General features: G+C 43.6%; 3 protein-coding genes across 3 annotated transcripts; 2 read left to right on the forward strand and 1 right to left on the reverse strand.

Annotated features, from left to right (window-relative positions):
- Window positions 1-6,853: 6,853 nt before the first annotated feature.
- LOC123187941 (40S ribosomal protein Sa-2) lies at window positions 6,854-9,315 on the forward strand. Its single transcript, XM_044599948.1, has 5 exons — window positions 6,854-7,159; window positions 7,706-7,968; window positions 8,052-8,249; window positions 8,357-8,555; window positions 8,883-9,315. The coding sequence occupies exons 1-5, from the start codon at window positions 7,018-7,020 to the stop codon at window positions 8,993-8,995; spliced, it is 915 nt and encodes a 304-aa protein (XP_044455883.1). The 5' UTR covers window positions 6,854-7,017; the 3' UTR covers window positions 8,996-9,315.
- Window positions 9,316-12,558: 3,243 nt separating this feature from the next.
- Window positions 12,559-15,961, forward strand: LOC123187944 (DNA-directed RNA polymerases II, IV and V subunit 6A). The gene is made up of 6 exons (XM_044599950.1): window positions 12,559-12,768; window positions 13,584-13,617; window positions 13,714-13,883; window positions 13,959-14,010; window positions 15,426-15,493; window positions 15,581-15,961. The coding sequence occupies exons 1-6, from the start codon at window positions 12,734-12,736 to the stop codon at window positions 15,648-15,650; spliced, it is 429 nt and encodes a 142-aa protein (XP_044455885.1). The 5' UTR covers window positions 12,559-12,733; the 3' UTR covers window positions 15,651-15,961.
- Window positions 15,962-16,143: 182 nt separating this feature from the next.
- Window positions 16,144-21,270, reverse strand: LOC123187942 (peroxisomal (S)-2-hydroxy-acid oxidase GLO4; the record flags this gene model as incomplete). Its single annotated transcript, XM_044599949.1, is given in 11 exon segments — window positions 16,144-16,683; window positions 16,809-16,909; window positions 17,021-17,090; window positions 17,433-17,495; window positions 17,652-17,712; window positions 18,187-18,311; window positions 18,396-18,473; window positions 18,562-18,608; window positions 18,702-18,826; window positions 18,916-19,066; window positions 21,148-21,270. Coding segments are annotated over 10 exon segments (1,101 nt in total). The 3' UTR covers window positions 16,144-16,398.
- Window positions 21,271-26,902: the final 5,632 nt, after the last annotated feature.

A 26,902-nucleotide genomic window follows, 5' to 3' on the forward strand; every position in this document is an offset into this window, starting at 1 on the left:
CGATTCTCCTCCATCTTTTAGCTATAGAACTTGTTGGAGACTTCATATCTCTCAACTCGGGTATTTGCTTGAAATATTAACTTCAACTCCTGGAACATCTCATATGGTCCATGACGTTCAAAATGTCTTTGAAGTCCCGATTCTAAGCCGTTAAGCATGGTGCACTAAACTATCAAGTAGTCATCATATTTAGCTAGCCAAACGTTCATAACGTCTGCATCTGCTCCTGCAATAGGTCTGTCACCTAGCGTTGCATCAAGGACATAATTCTTCTGTGCAGCAATGAGGATAAACCTCAGATCACAGATCCAATCCGCATCATTGCTACTAACATCTTTCAACACAATTTTCTCTAGGAACATATCAAAATAAACACAGGGAAGCAACAACGCGAGCTATTGATCTACAACATGATTTGCAAAATACTACCAGGACTAAGTTCATGATAAATTTAAGTTCAATTAATCATATTACTTAAGAACTCCCACTTAGACAGACATCTCTCTAGTCATCTAAGTGATCACGTGATCCAAATCAACTAAACCATGTCCGATCATCACGTGAGATGGAGTAGTTTTCAATGGTGAACATCACTATGTTGATCATATCTACTATATGATTCACGTTCGACCTTTCGGTCTCCGTGTTCCGAGGCCATATCTGTATATGCTAGGCTCGTCAAGTTTAACCTGAGTATTCCGCGTGTGCAACTGTTTTGCACCCGTTGTATTTGAACGTAGAGCATATCACACCCGATCATCACGTGGTGTCTCAGCACGAAGAACTTTCGCAACGGTGCATACTCAGGGAGAACACTTCTTGATAATTAGTGAGAGATCATCTTAAAATGCTACCGTCAAACTAAGCAAAATAAGATGTATAAAAGATAAACATCATATGCAATCAAAATATGTGACATGATATGGCCATCATCATCTTGCGCCTTTGATTTCCATCTCCAAAGTACTGTCATGATCTCTATCATCACCGGCATGACACCATGATCTCCATCATCTTGATCTATATCAATGTGTCGTCACGTGGTCGTCTCGCCAACAATTGCTCTTGCAACTATTGCTATCGCATAGCGATAAAGTAAAGCAATTATTGGGCGCTTGCATCTTATGCAATAGAGAGACAACCATAAGGATTTTGCCAGTTGCCGATAACTTCAACAAAACATGATCATCTCATACAACAACTTATATCTCATCACGTCTTGACCATATCACATCACAACATGCCCTGCAAAAACAAGTTAGACGTCCTCTACTTTGTTGTTGCAAGTTTTACGTGGCTGCTACGGGCTTAGCAAGAACCGTTCTTACCTACGCATCAAAAACCACAACGATAGTTTGTCAAGTTGGTGCTGTTTTAACCTTCGCAAGGATCGGGCGTAGCCACACTCGGTTCAACTAAAGTTGGAGAAACTGACACCCGCCAGCCACCTGTGTGCAAAGCACGTCGGTAGAACCAGTCTCGCATAAGCGTACGCGTAATGTCGGTCCGGGCCGCTTCATCCAACAATACCGCCGAACCAAAGTATGACATGCTGGTAAGCAGTATGACTTATATCGCACACAACTCACTTGTGTTCTACTCGTGCATATAACATCAACACATAAAACCTAGGCTCCGACGCCACTGTTGGGGAACGTAGTAATTTCAAAAAAAATTCCTACGCACACGCAAGATCATGGTGATGCATAGCAACGAGAGGGGAGAGTGTAGTCTACGTACCCTCGTAGACCGACAGCGGAAGCGTTATGACAACGCGGTTGATGTAGTCGTACGTCTTCACGGCCCGACTGATCAAGCACCGAAACTACGACACCTCCGAGTTTTAGCACATGTTCAGCTCGATGACGATCCCCGGACTCCGATCCAGCAAAGTGTCGGGGAAGAGTTCCGTCAGCACGACGGCGTGGTGACGATCTTGATGTTCTACCGTCGCAGGGCTTCGCCTAAGCACTGCTACAATATTATCGAGGAGTATGGTGGAAGGGGGCACCGCACACGGCTAAGAAAACGATCACGAGGATCAACTTGTGTGTCTAGAGGTGCCCCTGCCCCCGTATATAAAGGAGCAAGGGGAGGAAGCCGGCCGGCCCTAGGGCGCGCCAAGGAGGAGGAGTCCTCCTCCTAGTAGGAGTAGGACTCCCCTCTTTCCTACTCCTACTAGGAGGGGGAAAGGAAGGGGGAGAGGGAGAAGGAAAGGGGGGCGCCGCCCCCCCCTCTCCTAGTCCAATTCGGACCAGAGGGGGAGGGGGCGCGCGGCCCACCCTGGCCGCCCCTCTCTCTCTCCACTAAGGCCCATAAGGCCCATTACTTCTCCCGGGGGGGTTCCGGTAACCTTCCGGCACTCCGGTTTTCTCCGAAATCACCCGGAACACTTCCCGTGTCTGAATATAGCCGTCCAATATATCAATCTTTATGTCTCGACCATTTCGAGACTCCTCGTCATGTCCGTGATCACATCTGGGACTTCGAACTAACTTCGGTACATCAAAACTCATAAACTCATAATATAACTGTCATCGAAACCTTAAGCGTGCGGACCCTACGGGTTCGAGAACAATGTAGACATGACCGAGACATGTCTCCGGTCAATAACCAATAGCGGAACCTAGATGCTCATATTGGCTCCCACATATTCTACGAAGATCTTTATCGGTCAGACCGCATAACAACATACGTTGTTCCCTTTGTCATCGGTATGTTACTTGCCCGAGATTCGATCGTCGGTATCTCAATACCTAGTTCAATCTCGTTACCGGCAAGTCTCTTTACTCGTTTCGTAATACATCATCTCGCAACTAACTCATTAGTTGCAATGCTTGCAAGGCTTATGTGATGTGCATTACCGAGAGGGCCCAGAGATACCTCTCCGACAATCGGAGTGACAAATCCTAATCTCGAAATACGCCAACCCAACATTTACCTTTGGAGACACCTGTAGAGCTCCTTTATAATCACCCAGTTACGTTGTGATGTTTGGTAGCACACAAAGTGTTCCTCCGGCAAACGGGAGTTGCATAATCTCATAGTCATAGGAACATGTATAAGTCATGAAGAAAGCAATAGCAACATACTAAATGATCGGGTGCTAAGCTAATGGAATGGGTCATGTCAATCACATCATTCTTCTAATGATGTGATCCCATTAATCAAATAACAACTCTTTTGTTCATGGTTAGGAAACATAACCATCTTCGATTAACGAGCTAGTCAAGTAGAGGCATACTAGTGACACTCTGTTTGTCTATGTACTCACACATGTATGATGTTTCCGGTTAATACAATTCTAGCATGAATAATAAACATTTATCATGATATAGGGAAATAAATAATAACTTTATTATTGCCTCTAGGGCATATTTCCTTCAAGACTATATGATAGTTGAGTATGTGAACTTGCTGAAAAGCTCTTATATATTGACTCTTTCCTATGTTATGATAAATTGCAATTGCTCCAATGACTGAGATTATAGTTTGTTAGTTTTCAATGAAGTTTATGATTCATACTTGAAATTGTGATTGAATTATTACTCTAGTATAAGAAATCATATGACAATATTTATGTAAGTTGTTGTTCTAAGAATGATCATGATGCCCTCATGTCCGTATTTTATTTTTATCGACACCTCTATCTCCAAACATGTGGACATATTTTTCGATTTCGGCTTTCGCTTGAGGACAAGCGAGGTCTAAGCTTGGGGAGTTGATACGTCCATTTTGCATCATGCTTTTATATCGATATTTATTGCATCATGGGCTGTTATTACACATTATGCCACAATACTTATGCTTATTCTCTCTTATTTTACAAGGTTTACATAAAGAGAGAGAATGTCGGCAGCTGGGATTTTAGGCTGGAAAAGGAGCAAATATTAGAGACATATTCTGCACAGCTCCAAAGGTCCTGAAACTTCATGGAAGACGTTTTCAGAATATATAATAAATATTGAGCGCAAGAAGTTCACCAGGGGGGCCACACCCTACCCACGAGGGTGGGGGCACGCCCTGGCGCGCCTCCCTACCTCGTGGGCCCCCTGGTGGCCCTCCGGTGGCCATCTTCTACTATATGAAGTCTTTTGATGGGAAAAAATCATAAGCCATCTTCTCGGACGAAACTCCGCCGCCACGAGGCGGAACCTTGGCGGAACCAATCTAGGGCTCTGGCGGAGCTGTTCTGCCGGGGAAATTTCCCTCCGGGAGGGGGAAATCATCGCCATTGTCATCACCAACGCTCCTCTCATCGGGAAAGGGTAATCTCCATCAACATCTTCATCAGCACCATCTCCTCTCAAAACCCTAGTTCATCTCTTGTATCCAATTCTTGTCCCCAAGTCCGGGATTCGTACTAATAGGTTGCTAGTAGTGTTAATTACTCCTTGTAGTTCATGCTAGTTGGTTTATTTGGTGGAAGATCATATGTTCAGACCCTATATGCATATTAATACCCCTTTGATTATGAACATGAATATGATTTGTGAGTAGTTACGTTTGTTCCTGAGGACATGGGAGAAGTCTTGCTATTAGTAGTCATGTGAATTTGGTATTCGTTCGATATTTTGATGAGATGTATGTTGTCTCTCCTCTAGTGGTGTTATGTGAACGTCGACTACATAACACTTCACCATTGTTTGGGCCTAGAGGAAGGCATTGGGAAGTAATAAGTAGATGACGGGTTGCTAGAGTGACAAAAGATTAACCCTAGTTTATGCGTTGCTTCGTAAGGGGCTGATTTGGATCCATATGTTTCATGCTATGGTTAGGTTTACCTTAATACTTTTGTTGTAGCTGCGGATGCTTGCAGTAGAGGTTAATCATAAGTGAGATGTTTGTCCAAGTAAGGACAGTATCCAAGCACCGGTCCACCCACATACCAAAATATCAAAGTACCGAACGCGAATCATATGAACATGATGAAAACTAGCTTGACGATATTTTCATGTGTCCTCGGGAGCGCTTTTCTCTATATAAGAGTTTGTCCAGGCTTGTCCTTTGCTACAAAAAGGATTTGGCCACCTTGCTGCACTTTTTTTACTTTTGTTACTTGTTGCTCGTTATAAATTATCCTATCACAAAACTATCTGTTACCACTTATTTCAGTATTTGCAGAGAATACCTTCCTGGAAACCGCTTATCATTTCCTTCTGCTCCTCGTTGGGTTCGGCACTCTTACTTATCGAAAGGACTACGATAGATCCCCTATACTTGTGGGTCATCAATATGTTTAGCGTCCAAACACTCTAAAAGCTACATGTTTCCATAGCCATGTAGTAAAATGTTGGTGGTTTCATTAATGGTAATGGGTGGGTGGGTGGGTGGGTGGGTGTGGGTGTGTGTGTGGGGTGGGGGGCTATATATAAAAATTGGCTAGTCCCCATCTGGGGTAAATGAATTTAAGAGAATTTTCATAGGAATGAAATTACATGGACAATTTTCCTATTATGCCCTCTGGGTCGCAGGACTAAATTTGAAAAATTATACCAGAATCTTTCCTTTCATCCGCATTTTGGAATATTCTAAACATTTGCATAAACTTTATGTTTTCACATCTTTAAGTTGAGGTCTTAACGGTCCATATGACTATGTAATGTTTTTTCATTGGTGTTTTTGTGCAATTATGCTCTCTTATAAAATAGTACCACGACTTCAATTGTGATGACAAGGCATTCATTTCCGGCCAATATCAATGTTCTACATAAAAGTGAGTCTCACAAGAAGCAAATGGCTTTGACGATAATCATGTTTCCTACAATTATCCATAGAATTGCATACTTATGGTTATACTGAATAGGTTTTTGTTCAGTTTTTTAAATAAAATACATGTGTTCAGCGTCCAAACACTCTAAAGCTACATGTTTGCATAGTCATGTTATAAAATGTTGGTCGTTTCATTAAAGAAAATGGAAGGGGGGGGGGTCCCTCTATTAACAAAAACGACTAGTCCCCATTTCACATAAATGAATTTTAAGAGGATTTTCATAGGAATGAGATTACATGAATTTTTTCACTATGACGCCCTCTGGGTTGTAGGACTACCTTTGAAAATTGTACAAGAATCCTTCCTTTCCTTCGCATTTTGGAAGATTATAAACATTTGCTCAAACTTTACGTTTTCACATCTTGAAGTGCACATCTTAACAATCCATATGACTACGTAATGTTTCTTTTTTCATCAGTGTTTGTATACAGTTATGCTATCTTATGGAATAGTACCACGATTTCAACTACGATGACGAGGCATTCATTTTCTGCCAATATCAACGCTCTGCATAAATGTGACTCGCAAGAAACAATGGGTTGACGATAATAATGTTTCCTACAGTCACCCCTGGAATTGCAGATTTTATGGTAAAATTGAATAGGTGTTCACTAAGTCTTTGTTTTAAAAAAATCATGTGTTTAGTGTCCAAATGCTCTAAAAGCTACATGTTCATATAGTCATGGAAAATTTTCCTATGACATCCTCTGGGTCATAGTGCCACTTTTGAAAAATCATACAAAAATCTTCTCCTTATTTTACATTCTGGAAGAATCTAAACATCGCTCGAACTTACAAAACATGACATTTGTTTCTCCTCTTCTCTCTAAAAAGATACAATCTATAAAATTCCCGTGGATCCTGTGGAGCATCCAAACAACCACGTCCATACCATTCGTGCATTTCAGATCATTTTAGGAATGTAACATGGCATCAAATTCCTACAATCCGTTCCATTTCTACTTTTTGTTTCTTGTCTTGTGTTTCAATCTTCAAATAGTCCTGGGCCTCCAGAAACCTCAGAAACGCAAACAGGTCCTTTTCCCCACAGAAAGGCCCGGACGGCACAGGGAGCGAAAGGAAAACTGCCCGAGCTAGGGTTTTTATCCCACACACGGGCCAGCCCGTATAAGTAGTCCCGTCCCCAACCCGTCGCGACCTCTCCCGCCGCCACCACCCGTGCCTCCTCTTCCTCCTCGCTCTCTCGCGCACGGGGCTCGCGTCCGAAACCCTAACCTCCCACCATGGCGGCTGAAGGCGGTGGCGTCCGGGCGCTGTCCCAGCGCGAGCAGGACATCCAGATGATGCTCGCCGCCGACGTCCACCTCGGCACCAAGAACTGCGACTTCCAGATGGAGCGCTACGTCTACAAGCGCCGCACTGACGGTACATAGCGAATCCCTTTGCGCTGTTTGCGAGCGCCGTCTTAGAAATCGTAGATCCGTCCGTGCCATTGGTTTATCTCGGCGCACGAGAAAGCTGCTGTTAAATCCAAAGTATACTTGGATCTAGGCATGTGCGGTCAATAGGTTGTGGTGTAGTGCTTACTTGTTAATTATGGGCGCGTGCGATGGAATGACTTGTTGAATCATATGAGCATGCTGTGCGAAAATATTTCTTAAGTAGCCTCTCATCGATGGTGCTGCTTCGTTCAGTTTGTAGTCGCATAATGTCTGTTGAATCTTATGTAACTTGATGATTCAGTGGCTACTAGAATCTGCTGTGTCGATATGATCCTGCCACTGTCAGTTGTGATCACAATGGAGAGTCTGGAATCACTGTATTTTCAGATGGTGTCATTTAACATGTAATTCATAATTCATGAGGTTAACTTGGTGCCAACTGCTTTAGTGTAGAGTAAACAGTTCCTTTCAGCAATTTACCTTAATGAACTGCAAGTGAGCAATGCTGCCCTTTTGCGCTTCTTTTCAGGCATTTACATCATCAACCTTGGCAAGACCTGGGAGAAGCTTCAGATGGCCGCAAGGGTCATTGTTGCGATTGAAAATCCTCAGGACATCATTGTGCAATCTGCTAGGCCCTATGGACAGAGGGCTGTCCTCAAGTTTGCCCAGTACACTGGTGCTAACGCCATTGCTGGCAGGCACACTCCTGGTACATTCACCAACCAGATGCAGACTTCATTCAGTGAGCCACGCCTTCTTATCCTGACCGACCCCAGGACTGATCACCAGGTACACTTCTATTCTCTTTACTGGATTGTGTTCTGTTAGTCAAATGGGGCCATTTATGAATCATTCTGTTCAACTGTATACAGCCTATCAAGGAGTCTGCACTTGGAAACATCCCCACCATTGCCTTCTGTGACACTGACTCTCCTATGCGTTACGTTGATATTGGCATTCCTGCTAACAACAAGGGGAAGCAGAGCATTGGTTGCCTATTTTGGCTGCTCGCCAGGATGGTTCTGCAGATGCGTGGTACCATTCTCCCAGGACACAAGTGGGAAATCATGGTTAGCTTTCACATATGAAGCAGTCTGCTTGTCATTGTTTGGTTATTGGAACTAATACAATATTTTCTTCATCTAATTGTTCCTGAATGCTGTTTTCCCTTTTGTAGGTTGATCTGTTCTTCTACAGGGACCCAGAGGAAGCTAAGGAGCTTGAGGAAGATGAGGCTTTGGGTGCTCCTGAGTACGCTGCAGTTGCAGAGTACACTGCCCCAGCGGGAGATACCTGGGGTGCTGAATGGCCAGGAGCTGCAGCTCCAGCTGCTGCCGTCGAAGCCCCGGCTGGGGCTGAGTGGACTGGTGCTCCAGGTTTGAATGGAGACTTTTATTTTGTAATTGCATAATTAAATTGGAACTTTAGGAACAACCTCTAGTCTCAGTTTCAGCCCACATTTTAGATCAACCTGCTGTCCTAGTTTATGTTAGTATAAATTTTAGCTTTATATGGTCTTTGCTTGATCTGGGAATAGTAAGTTTTCAAGTTCACATTTAATTCATACCCCCTTTTTAACCCTACCCTTTTAAGATGCCATTTGCTATTCTCTACTTTCTTTTCCTGTCTCTGCCTATCAGTTTGACTATTGTTTGAAGCCTGAAATGTTCAAAATGTACTCAAATTACATTTCTGATTTTCAGCTCCTGCGGCCGATGGATGGGATGCAGTTGCAGCACCTGCCCCTACTGGCTGGGAACAGGGCAGCGCTCCCGCACCCGCAGCAGCACCAGCTGCTACTCCGAACTGGGAGTGAAGGACTTGACCCAAGGTTTATGCTACTCGGCACTGTGGAGTGAAGGAGTTCGGCCGTGGTTTACGGGTGAAGGCTGTGTTATTTGCCCCGTCAGTACTCTGTTGGTAGACGCTGGTTAAGTAGATTTAATTTTTACAGTGCTGAGTTATGTTAGATGGAAATCGATTTTTGTCTTCTTGGCTCTGCAGGGGCTGGGAGTTATCACCCCAGCCTTCTGCTGCCTCTCATCGAATAGCTTTATTTGAAGTTCCATTTTGCCAGCAAGTGTATGGTCAGATTCTCTTGAAATGTTATAAAAGCCCGGATCATGTGATACTCTAGATATGTCTACTTTATTTATGAGGCTATTGCTCATAACTTGCAAGCGGTCTTATAATCGTTGCATTTCAAAGGCAGCACGAAATTGGTCGGCGCGTCTCTGTTCCTGGCTTTGGTTCTTTGCATTGGACACGAACAAACTCTAATTTTCAGTGAATGTTTGCTGTGGGACATACAATTGTGAACGTGCTGGCAACACGAATGCTTCCAACCCATAAATCTCTGACAGAAACGCTGGTTTTGCCATGCACCCCAGCGAACATGGGCTGAATAGCATCACCCTGTTTTTTGAAGTAGAATTTTAACAACAATGTTTATAGAGATACAAAACAGAGCTGGAGGAATCCCTCGTCATCTAGCAAGTGCCAAACTATACGCTTGAAAATGACAAGTTTCGCAATGCAAAGATCCTTGGCGAGAACTACCGCCTCTCACTTTCTGCAAGCTTCAAATGTTTCTGGATCGTTGGTGCCCTCAAAACACAACTGCCGATGCGTCAAAAAACTATACGTTGACAACACTTCTGTTCGTAGCTTTGGCAACAACACCGACCACGCCCAACTTGACTTGCCCACCAAAGGAGGAATCCACTACCGGGCTTCTTGCAGGTCTCATGTATGATCACAGAGGTACTTGTGAATAAAAAGGTGCATCGATAGCGAGCTCTGAAACTCTTGTTCATGAATCGAGCGTCCAAACTCTAATCAAACATATTTATCCTACAATAAAGGATTGGTTGTCCGTTGAGGTTTGGCCTTGCCTTCTAGTACATCTCAGAGGAAAATGTAGGCCCCAGGATAATTTGAGCTCAGTTCTGGCCTTCTAAAGTCCTGAGACATATTGGAAGCTGAACAAAGTTATACGAAAATTTCGAATGAGTTTTACAAACTCATACACACTCATCTGCTTCGTCCATCTTGCAACGTTTGACGCAGGCGAAACGTGCCGCCACCGCCCTCCCAATTCTACACGCCAGTTTATAACGGCAGCAACAGATGAGAAGCTGAGCGCGCCACACCGTCATGTCGCTCCACTCTTCGCTTGCTGCTCCTACCGGTTTGGACCACCCTATCATTTTCCCATACATCACGTACTCCCTCAGTTTTAAAATATAAGCCTTTTAGAGATTTTTATAGGGACTACATACAGACGCACATAGACATATTTCAGAGTGTAGATTCGCTCATTTTGCTCTGTATGTAGTCCGTATTGAAATCTCTAAAAAGTGTTATAGTATTTAGGAACCGAGGAAGTAGATTTTTACCATGCAAAAAAAGGGAGTACATTTTTATAATAAATACATAATTTTATATGAATGTTTTTGTTGTTAGATCATCCTGTTTTTTTTTTGAGAATTATCCTCCTGGTCATTTTTTTAGGGGTAATCTCCTGCCTCCTGGCCAATTGAGCTGCCTTTTTTTGAGCAATAGGTAATTGCCCGTGCGTTGCAACGGGGCATAAATATTCTAATGGTTCAGTACAATCATGGCAAATATATACCTTTACAATCCTCATCCACATCTTGCCAAATCATGTCTTGTTCATAAACATTTAGCTAGAAAGCAAATATAAGATGTAATGCATCCTTCGGTCCCATTTTTATATGGACAGAATATGAACGGGCAATGAAACCCCAAGATTGAGTTCTACTCCCTCTACAACAAGATATTTTTTGACACTACAATAATGTCTAAAAATATCTTATATTATGTTACATAGGGAATAGTTGCTTGTGTTTTTCGAACACCAACACATACGTAATCATATTGTCGTCTACTTCGCTTGGGAGATGAAGTGTATCGTATGTCTAATTTGCAAGTGAAACAACTGTTACCTGCACAGGAGACGTCATATTAAATTTCTTATTTACAAAAATAATGAAAGATGCATGCAATGATCACTCTAAATACATAGTAGTACAACATGATGTTATGGGGTCCAGCTTCCACCCTTGTCACCTTGCTCTTCGATGACGATCGAGTCTCTGGAGACGAAATCCCATCAGCAGTGCCCATGGCATATGATCACAATTTACAGGTTATACATTAACATATACCAACATACTGGAATGTATGGAAATCTGGACATTAGTGCATGCCTTGAATCATTGACTGTCTTGAGCTTGTACTCCTTAACTGTTTCACCACCTGAATCTGTACTTCCCCTTTATAATTTCTCATGTACAACACCAGCATGATCTGAGAAGATAAGCACTGTCCACTACCGCAGGATTGTTATTATCTGAATTCTAATTGGAGTCACATGCTCTCGCTGTCCTGTCTTGCTCTTGCAGCAGTAGCTACTGCTGCCGCCTTTTTATTGGTGATCTCTCTGCTTTGTTACCACGCATAAGCACAATTAGAAAGCTGATGTGATGGTTGCTAATGCACGTACGCGAATGCAAGGAGCTCACCTCAATGGGTGCTACGGACATGGCGGGCGGCCGTGGCGCAGCATCTTGAGAATCATGGTCTTGAGGTGCGGTACACCGGTGAGCCTGTTCGGTCGCCCGCGTCTACAGATGAAACGTGCCCACAACGATAGGCCTTAGGGATAAGAAAGAGATATATGAATCACGTTTTCAGAAAATCCAAATGGATAGTGCATGTGCAGGGCCGTTGATGGGGGAGTGCGAGCAGCCTAGAGATTTCTTTCCTTCGTTTCCGCAGATCTCGACAATTTCTTCCTGCATGCCACGCGCGGTCTCCGCGATTATCTTCCGTACATGCATCTGATTGCTTCCTTCTGGTTTGTTTACCGATTGGTGGAAAAAAGAAAGGAAATTGATGACCTCCATTGAGTTTATTGCATTACCAAAGAGGATATTCATTTTTTTTGCGCAATCAAGGAGGATATTCATTACCGTACCATACATGCACTGATCACGTTTGTATTACAAAACAAAAGATTGGTTACCATACATGAATTATTTGGTTGCCAAAAATATAGCGGGTCCATCCAGCCAGATGTGAATAAAACTGGCAAATAGGGAACCAGCAGAAAGAAAACCGGTGGAGGGAGGAAAGAAAATCGGTGGTGGGGTGGGGCCGTGGGGGTCGTACGAAAGGATGGACGAAGGGTGGGCGACGTAAGAGGGGAGAGGAAACCTTACGTTTTTTTTTAGATAGTAGAGAAGAGATTCCAAAATTGAGCTGGCTACGATCCGGTCGGGGTCTCACAGGCACGAGAGGGCGCAAAACCGGGCCGGGCCATCATCCTGCCTTACCTCCCAGCCTGGGCCTGCCGTGGGCGCAAACCCGAGCCAGAGCCCGATTAAGTGGAAGCCGCGTGCCCGCATCGGTACTCCCTAATAACTTCTTCCCCTTTCCACCTTGTCGGCGAACACCCACCATAATCCCCACGCCCGAGGCTTCCTCCCGCGGCGAAACCCTAGCGACCGGAGCGCTCGGCGGCGCAGCCATGGCGGACGACGATTACAATGAAGTTGACATGGGGTTCGCCTCTCTCTCTATCACACTCTCTCTCTCTCTCTCTCTCTCTCTCTCCCTCTCCCTCTCCCTCTCGCGATCACCGTAATCTAGGCTAGGGTTTGGACAGAGTAGCGTCTTCGTTAGGACGAACCTGTTGCCATCGTTTCTCGATAGCATTCGGGTTGCAGAAGCTTGGCCCTTGATGATTGATTTGGCGCTCCGCACGAAAGTAGTGGTGAGAATCAGGCCCTAGGTATGGTTCGTTGGGTTTCGGAAGCGCCTGGTGCTGATTTTGAGTTCGCACTGGTTCTCACGCATAATAGGCTCGTGTGATTGTCAATTGACAGTGCAATATTTTGTCTTCAAGTTGACTAGGACATGATTGTAGGCTTTGTTCCCCATCTGATTTGGAAATTGTGCCCCTGAATTGCGGGTATACAACTTTTCAAGGCGGTAAATGTTTGAGTTAAAGATTAGTTGTTGATGCTCCCATCGAAGTTAGCAGCAGCTGTAAGGTCTTGCTTCTAATTGGGATAAAAATTTCAGCTCAGCCTTCCATTTGTGATTTGGTGGTGAAGAATTAATGCATTAGTTGGTCAGGTACTCAAGCCTATCTTTTCAGGGTGCCACTGTGATTATGTGACACTATCTGCCTAATTGTTTAAACAAAAAGATATGGATGCTTAACTTTAGTAGAATTACCATTTATATACAATTCGTACTTCACTTCCTTTGGGGTCAATATAGATCCTTATATTTCTCTTCTCATGCCACTGTACCTATCAGAGTTTATTTCATTGAATGAATTTTTGAGTTACAATTCCTCATTTCTTATGCAGGTATGAGGATGAGCCTCCAGAAGCTGATATTGAGGTGCAGATCTGTCACTATTTCATATACTGCTGGTATTCTTTAGAGGAAGAGCTTGTAGCTTCATATAAGTATTACTGGTGCATTACTGTTAAATAGGAAGGGGTTGAAGAAGATCCTGAGAACAATGAGGATGCCCCTGATGATGTGGTAGGGGGTGAGGGTGAAGAAAAGGAACAGGAAAAGACTGCCCGTCCACGCAATACAACAAAATATATGACCAAGTATGAGCGGGCACGCATCCTTGGCACACGTGCTTTGCAGATAAGGTATACTTATATCTGGGTACACATTCCTGTTAATGTGTTCATTTAATGAAGTAATTGACCCATTGATTTTTGTAGCATGAATGCCCCAGTTATGGTTGAGCTTGAGGGCGAAACTGATCCTCTTGAGGTAAAGTCGTATATTTTTTTGCTTACATATACTTTTAATGTCGGCTTCCAGTTAGACGATAGCCTTGGCTGTTTGCTTTCATTCTTTAGTTCCACTTGTCTTGTTGTACTTCTCTTTCTAGAAAAATTCTGATAGTATATTTAGATGGAAATTTACTTTTAAAGTAGAGATTGATTGCCTTGATACTGTGGAATTAGTCGTGTGCCAGGTATAAGAACGACCATGCTTATTTATGAATCTACTTTATATGGAGCTATATAAACTTATGAATAGGCTTTGCAATGAGAAGATTGACATTCTGATGTGGTGATCTAGGAATCTACTTCCTCTGTCCGGAAATAAGTGTTGCTCAAACGAATGTATCTATATGTATTTCAGTGCTAGATACATCCGTTTGAGCAACACTTATTTCTGGACGGAGGAGTACTTTATATTGAATTACTCCGTGCTAACTAATGAATATCCAACATTGTTGGAAATATTTATATTTATGAATTTGTTAACGTAGATATGTTTGATTGTTAAATACTCCGTCCCATAATATAAGAACATTTTTGACACTAAATGTTCTTATATTATGGGACGGAGGGAATAATTGATAGTGTATAGTCTCTTAGGATCACGGGTCAGCAATGCAACCAGTTACTGATGTGTTTTCATTGTTCTACTGAATTATTGGGATTCTTGCTTTGTAATATTGCATCTAATTAGGTACTTGTTAGTTTGAAGTTTCAATATGCCAGTACAAGGAAATGTTCTTATGTGCAATTATGAAAATGTTCTTGCTGTATTAGTCTACCTTGTGAGTATGTGTTTTCCTTATAAAGCATAGCGCTAGACATAACAGAAGTTAATAAGCGTTTCTGTTTGTCTACTGAATTTGGTTTAGTCATTGTACCTATGTACATGTAGCTACTAGCTAGTTAGGATTCTTATTTACTCCAGTTGTATGAACAGGGATTGTAAGCAGTAAACCACTAAATTACACCATTTTATACCAAAAGGATGTCCTTGTTAATCACCTATGGTTCTACCCCTTTCTCTGAAACCACATTCTACAATATGTGTTCTGTTTTGTCAGAACAAAAAGAATCTGAATAGTTTTAGGTAAGAGCAGAAAAACCATGAAACGGTCGATATTTTGAGAAGTAATAATGCTCTTGCAAAGGGTAATTGAAATGAAATTCGTCCTCGTCTGTCAATAGTCCATTACAAACACTACCCAGATGGTTTTTGCTCCCATTTACTGTGGAACATAGTATTACCATCGCACTCATTTCTACTCCCTCCGTCCCATAATATAAGAGCGTTTTCGACACTAGTGTAGTGTCAAAAACGCTCTTGTATTATGGGATTGAGGGAATAGTTACTAAATTGCCTGCTCCGCTGATCTTTGTGTCTTTGTGCATCTTCAGATTGCCATGAAAGAACTGAGAGCACGCAAGATCCCCTTCACGATTAGGCGGTACTTACCTGATGGAAGGTGAGATTTAAAGGAAAATCCAATGATCACCTTTCTTTGCTGGCTATTATGTACTATAGCCTCATTTTTTACTTTATTTTGAAATAGCTACGAGGACTGGGGAGTCGACGAGCTCATTGTGGAGGACTCGTGGAAGCGTCAGGTTGGCGGGGACTAAAGCTGGTAGACTGTTTGAATGGAAGGCTCTGTGCTGCAACAAAACCTTGCCCTAGTAGCTATATGCAATGCTTAGCACTGAACTGCTGTGACAATGTTATGTTACCGTAACATGTGTGGGCTATGTCTGCCCATTGTGTTGTGCTACTACTGTAAACCAATTGCGTGGTTGCGTTAGTTTGCTTGGACCATTGCTTGCATGCAGCTACAAGTTGCTAATGAATACCCTACTCTAACCTCCTTTTGTGAGCGTGGTGCAGGACATTCTGCCGATTATTTCGTGTTCACATTTTGTAGTAGATGACTTGAATAGATCAATTGTTTTGTAGTACTCCCTCCGTTGATTTCAATATGGACTACATATGTAGTCGTAGTCCATATTGAAATATTTTAGGAACGGAGGAAGTAGATGTCTTGAATAGATCAACCAGAGTGCTAGGGTTGGGAACAGAGAAATACAAGCGCGTCCATTCAAACCTTAATACGAACTCTCAAAAGAAAAAAACCTCATACGATTCTTTGGATAAAATCCAACTTATATATGCTGGGTGTTTGGATAAAATCCTTCTCTCAGCAAAACAATGCAAGTTTGTTCTCAGGGCTGCACAAAGCATCAAAATCCAATTTCCCATTTTACAGATCCTTAGCTAGTTTACTACCAGCATCTCGAATGATCGATGCCGGCGTTGGCACATGCAGCGTGTCCTTCACAGTATGCAGTGTGCTGCGAATGCCGCGCGCGTCGCTCATCAGAGCAGCGACCTGAACCGGTCGCCCTCGGTCTGCACGCGGTCCCGGGTGATCTCGGCGACGCTCCGGCAGCCGCAGAGCGCCATGGCCAGCTCCAGCTCCCTGTTGAGCATCTCGATCACGTGCTTCGCCCCCGCCTGGCCCCTCGCCGCCAGCCCGTACAGCACCGGCCTCCCCACCATGACTGCCCGTGCCCCCAGCGCCAGCGCCTTGAGCACGTCGGTCCCCCGCCGGACTCCGCCGTCCACCAGCACCGGGACCGCCCCCGCCACCGCCTTCACTACCTACACACACACACACGAAGCACCGCCTTTAGAATGTGTTTTATGATGCTGCACACACACACACACACACACACACACACACACTTTGAACAAAATGGAAGACGACGGGCATTGGTGCGGTGAACCTCTTCGAGGGCGGATATGGTGGCCGGCGCGTAGTCGAGCTGCCGAGCGCCGTGGTTGGACACGATGATGCCGGCTGCCCCGGCCTCCACTGCTTTCCTGGCTGTTTGTTCCCCATGGTGTTCAACATTTCATGTATAAAAGATGAAAGATATGATCAACAAATTTATCCTCTGAAATGACTGAAGATACCGAACAGCGTTTACCGACTTACCGTCCTCGGCGGTCACGATGCCCTTCAGTAGAATGGGCAGGCTGGTTATGGATTTCAGCCACTCCACGTCCTACACACAGGGTTACCGGAGAGAGAATGTCAGAATTCACGTTCCAACTTCCATTATGCTCCTGAAGGATTGGCTCCTTGTTTCGGACATCAGTGCAGCAGCAGCAGCCAAGTACTGGAGCAATTCAAGGTTACTGTCTCCCTATATGTAAGGCACGTTCTCTACTGATAGGCAACCCTGCTCTTGCCAGAGGGCTTTGAATGTATAGCGTGCCTCTAGATGGGTCATGCAGAATGGCAGAATTGTCCTTGAAATTACTGTTGAACATACTTATGGAGTACTGGCGCACATGCTGTAGGATCTAAAGCTTTAATTTGCATATGGGTGCTGATTTTGCTGTACCTTCCATGATAAAGACGGGTCCAGCGTGTCGCGCGCGTACTTCTCAAGCTTCGACCCGTCCGTCTGCAGATGAGAAATATGAGCCTTTCAGAAAGAAAAATGAATCCATGTAGTGTCCGAATGTCATAAACTATTTTGTTCATCTGTCCAGCACGGACAAATTATCCTCGAGTAAACATGCTCAAGGTAAGATATTCCATCAAGCAGGCATTGACTCACCGTATCGAGATCATCTATTGGCATCAAACCTTCGAGGTTTGCATTCGCAGGAGCAACCATTCTGCATGAACAATAAGATCAGCAAACCAAACATAAGAATTCTGTGCCATGGTGTCTGTTTATGACATTCAAAGGCCATATAAATATCTTTTAGGTACGATTTCAGGCATGAGACATTTGTAGGCTTATCAAATTTTAACCTCAGTGAATCGAGTTATATCATATTATTAAGTTGGTATTCTCTAACAAAGAATATTATTAAGATGGTACTAACATCACCAGATTTCCTATAAGAGGGAAATTCCCATATGGTTATTTTGGTGGGTTCAAACTATAACATTGCAGATTGATCAGGTATACTTTGAGCTATTAAAAGTATATGCAAACTTTAAAGTCCTAACGAATAAACTCTATCTTTAAATAGAAGCATATTATCTTGTCATGTGGTTTGCCGCAAAAAATAGGGTAGTATATGTAGAAGGAAAATAACAAATTGTTGTACAAAATATTTAAAACTTTGAAGATAAAATTGTACTTATTTCTGATATCTGCTTCACGTCGACCGAGCATAGGAGTGTCAACTGTCAAAACAATTGCCTTGAACCCATGACTCTCAGCCCGTTGTACCAATGTTGCTGAAATATCTCTGTTCTTAAACACCTAAAATGTTTGTACATAAAACAAAATCTGAGATCACATTATCACGAAAGGAATTATATCGAGCTTGAAGTCTAGATGTCATACATATAACTGGTAAAAACGAATGGCATTACAACTGGAGGCAACTTCTTCGATTTTGCAACTGGCTGAGAAGGATAGCACCTGTACTTGACAAAAATGAACATATATAGCAATTGACAGATCAAATAAAACACGATTGAAAGATCATGAATTGTCAGTTGACACCAACCATTAAGGTATTACATGCTGCTGCAGCTCTTGCTGTAGCCACCTCCCCTGAAATTAGCATTGAAACAAGAGATGTAGAGATATTACAAAGTTTAGATGTCATTTTTTTGACATTCTAAAATAAGTTTTGAACTATGAGACCTTCTGGATTTGCCAATTTGTGTGATCCCGTTGGTGCAACAATTATGGGCGAGGGCATGTCATATCCCAATAAGTTTATTGACATGTCTATGTTGCTGACATCTACAAGAACCCGAGGTCGCAACCTGCAGAATACACATCGAGAAAATCTTCAAGTCCAAACTCTTCAGGTCAATGAAGATTTTACCTGGAAGAGGCAGTATAGGAACAGTACAAAATTCTTCCATATGCTGCAATGTTGTCCCTCAATGTGTGTTCATCCTCCGCTCCTCCATTGATATAATCATAGTGCATCTTTGGCAGTGCTTTCTTGGCGAGTTCTTGATACTCACAAATATTGACTGGTAGATTATTCTCCATTTCTTCTACATAGAATGTTTAGAGGTCATTCAGCTGATGCAAATATCTGAATTTTAACCATACATCGGTTCAGATCTTTCTTTACATATGACCAACTGTCCAACTAGATGCCTATTTTTCAGTACTTTAGTGCCAAATCATTACATCTTTTACACATATACAGAGCTCTAAATTGAAGTCTCTATATACGTCCGAAAGAACTATAAAATACAGTACTGGCCACCTTTCAGAGCTGCCCTTTTCTTTTTTAGTAGACAACCTATTGCTTGTGTTCCTTGATCTTTGAGCCAATTTGTTTTTTCTCGAACACGCGTTTTATATTAGAAAAGAACGCCAAGATTGGTGCAAAGTTTACATGCGTAAACCGGGAGAACCAGAAAGAACCAAAAAAACCAACATAAGCCTAAAAGGTATGAAAGAAGAAAGCCAAAGCCCTACTGCTACCACTGTCTATTGTAGGACTGGAGGCCGAGCGTGCAGAGGCAAGCTCCTCAAGGCCACGGCCCCTGCCATCTTCCATTGGTCGACCTCGGGCAGAATTATTTTTAGCATTTTTTTTCTTGTTTCGATTCCTATTGATTCGTCAAATCCAAAAAGGTCTGATTGCTGATTGAAGTTGAATTTATAAGAAAATTATTTTCTTCTAAGATTATGCTATGAAGCATAGAAGAAAATCAGCCTATTGCATTTGAAAAAAATAGCCAGGCCTTTTATGATGATGCAGCTGTACTAATAAAACATGTTTGTAAACTGAAATATCTGAATCATGCTGCAAATACCATTTATGGAGTAAAGTGCCGTTAGACAAACATTTGCAGTGCCAAACTTGATTTATTCAATTTGGTACAAAAGCTTACTGACAATCTAATCATGTAGCTTCTCTAAAGAAGATAATCCGATCACAACGGACTCAGCCAAGATGGTTAAAAATTCTTATTCTGCAGATTTTATAGAAAGGTACATATACAGAAGTAATGCAACAAGAGTACAGTTCCGAAGAAACTCGAGGCACAAAATTTGATTTAATATCCATTCAGGTGTAAAAACTTGCCAATAATTGAGCACTATAACTTATCAACAATTTCTATAATATAACTTCACTGTTTTTAAGTTAGGAGTTACATAGAGAAGTTTTTACTGCGAGAATGCGTATCATAACTCATTTTTGTTCAGTCTCCTCGAAACAGGCTTCAGCCCAGCTTTATATATAAAGCCCAAACGGCCGAACCGATACAAAGTGGTGCGAATTTTTGTTGGGCCTCAGGGTAGATGCAAATTGAAGGGGCAAAACAGTGAGTTTCTACTGTTGGTCACTGACAACTGCAGGGAATCGAAGAGTACAATGCAGATCAAAATGGCTCCAGATCAAACTATTCAAGTACAAAGTCCTTTGAAAGTGTAACTGCATACCTGATGCGAGCCAGCCTATCGATAAAAAGTACTCGAGTACTCCTCTACTACGTTCCAAAAATGGATAGACTGTGCTACGGCTTAGCACCAGTTCATACAAACATTCAACACTTAAAACCACTAAGCACATTCAGAAGTTCACTACCCAGGCGCAAAAACACGCATCTACATTCAAATAAAGGCTGGGCCAATCCAGATGATGCACGTCTTCGGGACTACAAAGCGTTTGTTCATGATCGGAGGAGCAAATCTCAAACAGTCCGCTCTGATCAACCGCAATAACCAGTGAGAAACCTTGTGAGGCCCAAGGTCGAACACTTGACCTGCTGCTTACTGGAACATCATAGGAAGGAGGTGTCCTACTGAGCTTAAAGATAAGGCCCCGGGACTGGGTCTGGCGAGACGGGGGACAAATTAAGAAGAAAACAGCGGGAGGACATACAATCGCCACTGGATCTCCGACGCAACTTCAATCATTTCACTGCACCACACAGTCGGGGATCATTCAAGATCCACAGTAACACGGCGGTCTCATCTGCCAGGCCCCCCACGGGGTCTCGCAGAGCAGCCGGTCAGCCGGAGATCGACAGCAAATCGAGAGCGGGACGGCCGTAGGAGACAGCGAATTGAAGGAGGGGATCGTGCGTGGAGGTGGAGCAGCAGGCAGGCACCATACCTGTAGTAGCGATTGAGGACTCGGGAGGATGGGCAGCTACCGGAGATGTCGGGGAGGATGAAATCAAGAAGGGGAGACTGATTGCTATGCTAGCTGCTGGCTGGGAAGGGAAGGATAGTGGATGATCGAGTGAGTGTGATGATGTCAGAAGACAGGTAAGGACAAGAAGAGGGTGATGTTGGAGTGCGGATTTTTGGAGGCCAAGCTCCAGTGAGCTCGGTATTTAAAAAAATAAAATCAAAAAGCGTATTTAAAAGTTCCAAAAAAATCTGAAAAAAATATCATGAAAACCTATATGTATTCCGCAAGAACGTGTTAAATTTCGTCGAAAAATGTTGTGATTCGTAGGCTGTACAAAAATAACAAATTTCTGGCCCAATAACAAAAATAAAAGGCCCATTAAAAAATATGCATTTGTCTTTTTCCTGTACGCCACATGTAAACGTATAATACTGTGAAATTTTGCATATACATAGTATACATGTGCATGTGTGTTCAAAAAATAAATTTGGAATTTTTCGCGCTCCAAAAAAATAAAAATTGAAAACGAGCTCACTGAAGCTCGGCCTCCGTTGGCATTTTCCGGTGATGTTGGCCCTACACTAGTGAGAACGAAAATTGCAGTCACGCTCGTGCAATTTCATCTCATCAGTGTCAACTTCAAGTAACTCTGCATTTTTTTAAAAGAAGTATGCTTGTATTCAAACCACAAAATAATACAAAGTCTTTGATCCGTACAAGCATACCTTATCACATGCACAAATAACCGGAATAATAAAGAGCATCCTAAAACAACAAGTAAAACAGTAAAACACGAGAGGGCCGCTTGCCCGCCCTGCCTTCCCCCAGCGGCGTCGCCATGCTCAGCGCGTGTTGGCTGCGCCTCGTCCGCCGCCGGAGTCCAGGATGCCGACTGAGCTGTTTGGCTGTTGCTACAATTGTGGCAAAGACGATGGTCACATCTCGGCGGAGTGCAGGAACCCCAGTTTCTGTGTTCGGTGCCGGGGGGAAGGTCACATCTCGCGGGGCTGCACCCGCCCTCGCAGCTTGTCTCCGGTGGAGCAGCCGCCGCGCCCCCGTTGGCCCTCCGTCCTAGGGCTTCTCCTGCTGCTGTGGCGTCGGCCGTTTCACCCCCAGCCTCGCCGCGGCGCTCTGCTTCAGCTCTGCCGCCGCCCCCTCCAGGCCCGCCGCCACCAGGTGCCATCAGGCTTTGGACGGACGTCGTGCGGGCGTCGTTTGCGTCGGCGGCGCGTGTGACGCCGGTGATCCCGGGTCAGGGTGTAGGATCGAAAGTATGTCTAGAGGGGGGGTGATTAGACTACTTGACCAAATAAAACTTATCCTTTTCCCAATTTTAGTTCTTGGCAGATTTTAGCAACTTTGGACAAGTCAAGCAATCTTAATACAATTCAAGCAAGCATGCAAAGAGTATATGAGTAGTGGAAAGTAAAGCATGCAACTTGCAAGAATGTAAAGGGAAGGGTTTGGAGGATTCAAACGCAATAGGAGACACAGATGTTTTGTCGTGGTTTCGATAGGTGGTGCTATCGTACATCCACGTTGATGGAGACTTCAACCCACGAAGGGTAACGGCTGCGCGAGTCCATGGAGGGCTCCACCCACGAAGGGTCCACGAAGAAGCAACCTTGTCTATTCCACCATGGCCGTCGCCCACGAAGGACTTGCCTCACTAGGGTAGATCTTCACGAAGTAGGCGATCTCCTTGCCCTTACAAACTCCTTTGTTCAACTCCACAATCTTGTCGGAGGCTCCCAAGTGACACCTAGCCAATCTAGGAGACACCAATCTCCAAGAAGTAACAAATGGTGTGTTGATGATGAACTCCTTGCTCTTGTGCTTCAAATGATAGTATCCCCAACACTCAACTCACTCTCACAGGATATGGATTTGGTGGAAAGAAGATTTGAGTGGAAAGCAACTTGGGAAGGCTAGAGATCAAGATTCATATGGTAAGAATGGAATATCTTGGCCTCAACACAAGCGTAGGTGGTTCTCTCTCAGAAAAGGTAAGTTGGAAGTGTAGGTTCGTTCTGATGGCTCTCTCTATGAATGAAGAGGAGGTGGAGGGGTATATATAGCCTCCACACAAAATCTAACCGTTACACACAATTTGCCAATCTCGGTGGGACCGAATTGATAAACTCGATTGGACCGATTCAGCAAATCTAGTGACCGTTAGGATTTTCGGTGGGACCGACATGCAACTCGGTAGGACCAATATGGTTAGGGTTAGGGCATAATGTAATCTCAGTGAGACCAATTACACAAACTCGGTGAGACCGATTTTGGTAATAAGCTAACCAGAGAGTTGGTCAGGTAAACTCGGTGGGACCGATTCGCTCATTTCGGTGAGATCGAAATGTTACGAAAGGGAAACAGAGAGTTTACATTGCAATCGCGGTGGGACCGATCGCTCATCTCGGTGGGACCGAAACGTTATGAAGGGAAACAGAGAGATTACAATCCCATCTCGGTGAGACCGAGATCCCTATCGGTGAGACCGATTTGCCTAGGGTTTGTGGCAGTGGCTATGACATCTGAACTCGGTGGCGTCGGATAGAAAGAATCGGTGGGGCTGAGTTTGACTTTTGGTTTAGGTCATATGTGGATGTGAGAAAGTAGTTGAGGGCTTTGGAGCATATTACTGAGCACTTTGAGCAAGAGCCTCATTAAGCAACACCTCATCCCTCCTTAATAGTATTGCCTTTTCCTATAGACTCAATATGATCTTGGATTACTAAAATAGAAAATGTAGAGTCTTGAGCTTTGAGCTTGAGCCAATCCTTTTGTCCTTAGCATTTTGAGGGGTCCATTTTTCTCATTCATGCCATGTCAATTATTGAGCTTTCCTGAAATATTAATCTTGAAATAGCATTAGCTCAATGAGCTATATGTTGTTAGAAATTACCAAAACCACCTAGGAATAGTTGCACTTTCAATCTCCCCCTTTTTGGTAATTGATGACAACATATAGATCAAAGCTTCGACAAATGATAATAAGAGTGAAAAACATTGTCGCTTTGAGAAGTATGTGAAAAGCAAGAGCTCCCCGTAAATTTGTGCATAGTTTAAGATTTGCTTTGGACTGCAAATGCACAATGAGTTAGGACCATGGGTTACTTTTCCATGTCACATACATCTTGGTGGAGCGCTCAAAATGATAATAATTAAATACATGCACTCATCACCAAGCAAAGTGAATGATCATATGGGGATATAAAAGGATAATGTCATCCAATGAGCACTAAGGTAGCATATGATCAAACACATGATCATCCAAGTATCACACAAAAGCATAAAGTATCTTAAACAAGCAAATAACAAAGTTCAACCACCAAAAAAAACAAGAGAGAACAAAGAGCAACACTCTCTCTCTCTCGAAGCCTATGATCTATACATTTTCTCCCCCTTTGGCAACAAGTTACCAAAAAGTTCATAAAAAATGCATAGTGCTAGATCGACTCTCAGGCTTGGTCTTCAGGTGGTGGTGTAGATAAAACTCCAAGAACGAAGGCATCAGTTGATGTAGATGGAGCTGGTGGAGTGGGTGCTGGAGTTGGTGGCACTGAAGCTGTAGCTGGTGCAGATGAAGTTGCTTTGGTGTCTGTAACTTGCACTGCAGCAGATCTCTGTCCTCTGGGCACTCTAGCAAAAGCATCAGTGGTAGACTTGCCCTTCTTCTCCTGCACTTCATCCTGAAGTTGCTCAACAATTGACTGTATCTCAGTGACCTTCACATCTAAATCATAGAACTTCTGCTCCATGATCCTCTCCAAGCTCTCCTGGTTTCGAGTCAGGGTGGCCAATCCCTTCTCAATCCTCAGAGTGCAGGCAATCAAGTAGCCAAGCTGATCTTGCTTGCTCTTCAGAAGATACTGAGATGCCTCATCAATGGTTGGCATCTTTGCAGCCTTTTCATTCCTTGCCTTCTCCCTCTTTTCTTGTGCTTGCACAGAAGATGGTTCATTCTCATCCATTACCACAATGTTGTCCTCAAAGTCTGGGCAGATGGGCATATGATCCTTGTCCAAGAGATATGTGCCAGTGCCCATCTTGGAGTTGATTGGCTCCTGGATCTGTGGGGCATACCCACAACTTCTCTTCTGATCTGCAGCTGTTCTCTTTATAGTTTCCATAATTAGGCTCATGACTTTGAACTTTTGAGGCACATCAAATATGTGAAGCAGGTTAATTGCATGGCCTCTGATCATCTTGTGATCACCTGACTTTGGCAATAGAGTGTGCCTGAGGATCCAGTTGATTGTTGGCAAACCTGACAGAAGGTAATGTACCGATCCAAATTTGTGCGTCTCAAGAGCAGCATCTGGGATCTCTCTATACATATGTGCCATGGTGTTGTGATCCTTCTTCTTCTTGGCATAGACATCCAAGTCATCTTCATTCTCCTTAGGAGCATTGATCAATTTTGCCCATTCTTCAACCGTTGACTGGTACCTAGTACCTTCAGACATCCAGACAATCCTTCCATCTGGGTAGAAATGAGCTGTGGAGTAGAACTGCATAATAAGCTCATCATCCACTTTGTGAGCTTCTGCCCAACAAAGTCCTCTACTCCACAAGACTTGAAACTATCATAGACTCCAGGATAGTGTTCTTCATTTTCCCTGATGTACTCCCAGTCCACCCATCTCATACCACAGACTATAGGCTTCTTGTCAAGCAACACTGTCTCATAGAAGTCCTGCTGTTTCTTTGTATGGAACCTGTAGTCCACAGCAGTTCTTCTCCTGACTGCATAGGAATCAGTCAATCTCCACTGTCTGAGTCCTGCATCCTTCCTGAGCTTCATGTCCTCAGCTACTGGATGAGCATCATTGTGATATGGAATTTTGGGCTTCAACTTCCTCAAGACATGTGACTCATCATCTTCTTCTTCTATAGCAGCTTCAGGCACTGGGGCCTTGTTCTTCTCTGCAGCTGGGATATTCCTTGTACTCCTCTTGGGTGCAGCTTTGGGTTTTGGAGCAGATGCCTTGGGAGCTTCTTTGGGCTTAGATGGAGCAACCCCTGATCTTATAGCATCTCCCATAAGCTTTTGAGCTTTAGGTGCTGGTGCAGCAACCTCTTCCTCTTCATCTTCCATCATTGAGGGCTTCCTAATTACTCTGGCCATGGTCTTTTTGACCCTTTTTTTCCTTTTCTTCTCCGCCACAACCTGTTCTTTGGGTGCAGATCCCAAAGTTCTTGAGTGGATGTTCTGGCCTTTGACATACACTACAAAAAAAGACACATTCGTGACATTTTGGGCCGAACGATTTTTTTTCTGTCATACATATGACACTTCTATGACGATAATTGTGACAAAACCCGGTATCATCATAGATGTGGTGGGCTCCTACTTCTATGACAGAAAATGGGCTTTTCGTCCTGGGCGGGCCGGAGGCGCAGCTGCATGACATTCTTTGGGCCGTCCATGACGGAAAAAACCGTGGTAGAAGCGAGGGGAGGAAAATTTTGGGGAGTTCCCGGTTATGGTGGGAGGTCGGGGGCCGAGCGATGCGCGTTTCTCTCGTACATGTATGCGCGTGTGTGCGAGGCATTGGCTCTAACTGAACCCGAGCGAGGCGTTGGGCTCTAACTGAACCCGAACGATTGCACTGCAGGCTATGCGTTACTGAACCCGATCGATCGATCGATGGCTGTTAACTGAACCCGATCGAGCGATTCCTTCGCTACTGATGCTAACTGAAGCCGATCGATTGGATGAACAGTG

This window comes from Triticum aestivum, chromosome 2A (assembly GCF_018294505.1).
Source record: "Triticum aestivum cultivar Chinese Spring chromosome 2A, IWGSC CS RefSeq v2.1, whole genome shotgun sequence".
Classification (NCBI taxonomy): Eukaryota; Viridiplantae; Streptophyta; class Magnoliopsida; order Poales; family Poaceae; genus Triticum; species Triticum aestivum.

Bases quoted from the DNA above. Each gene is read 5' to 3' on its own strand.
- LOC123187941 (XM_044599948.1), top strand. From the start codon at position 7,018: ATGGCGGCTGAAGGCGGTGGCGTCCGGGCGCTGTCCCAGCGCGAGCAG. The intron at 7,160-7,705 runs GTACATAGCGAA...GCTTCTTTTCAG, and splicing joins CTACAAGCGCCGCACTGACG to GCATTTACATCATCAACCTT. The intron at 8,250-8,356 runs GTTAGCTTTCAC...TCCCTTTTGTAG, and splicing joins GACACAAGTGGGAAATCATG to GTTGATCTGTTCTTCTACAG.
- LOC123187944 (XM_044599950.1), top strand. From the start codon at position 12,734: ATGGCGGACGACGATTACAATGAAGTTGACATGGG. The intron at 13,884-13,958 runs GTATACTTATAT...TGATTTTTGTAG, and splicing joins ACACGTGCTTTGCAGATAAG to CATGAATGCCCCAGTTATGG. The intron at 14,011-15,425 runs GTAAAGTCGTAT...GTGCATCTTCAG, and splicing joins GCGAAACTGATCCTCTTGAG to ATTGCCATGAAAGAACTGAG.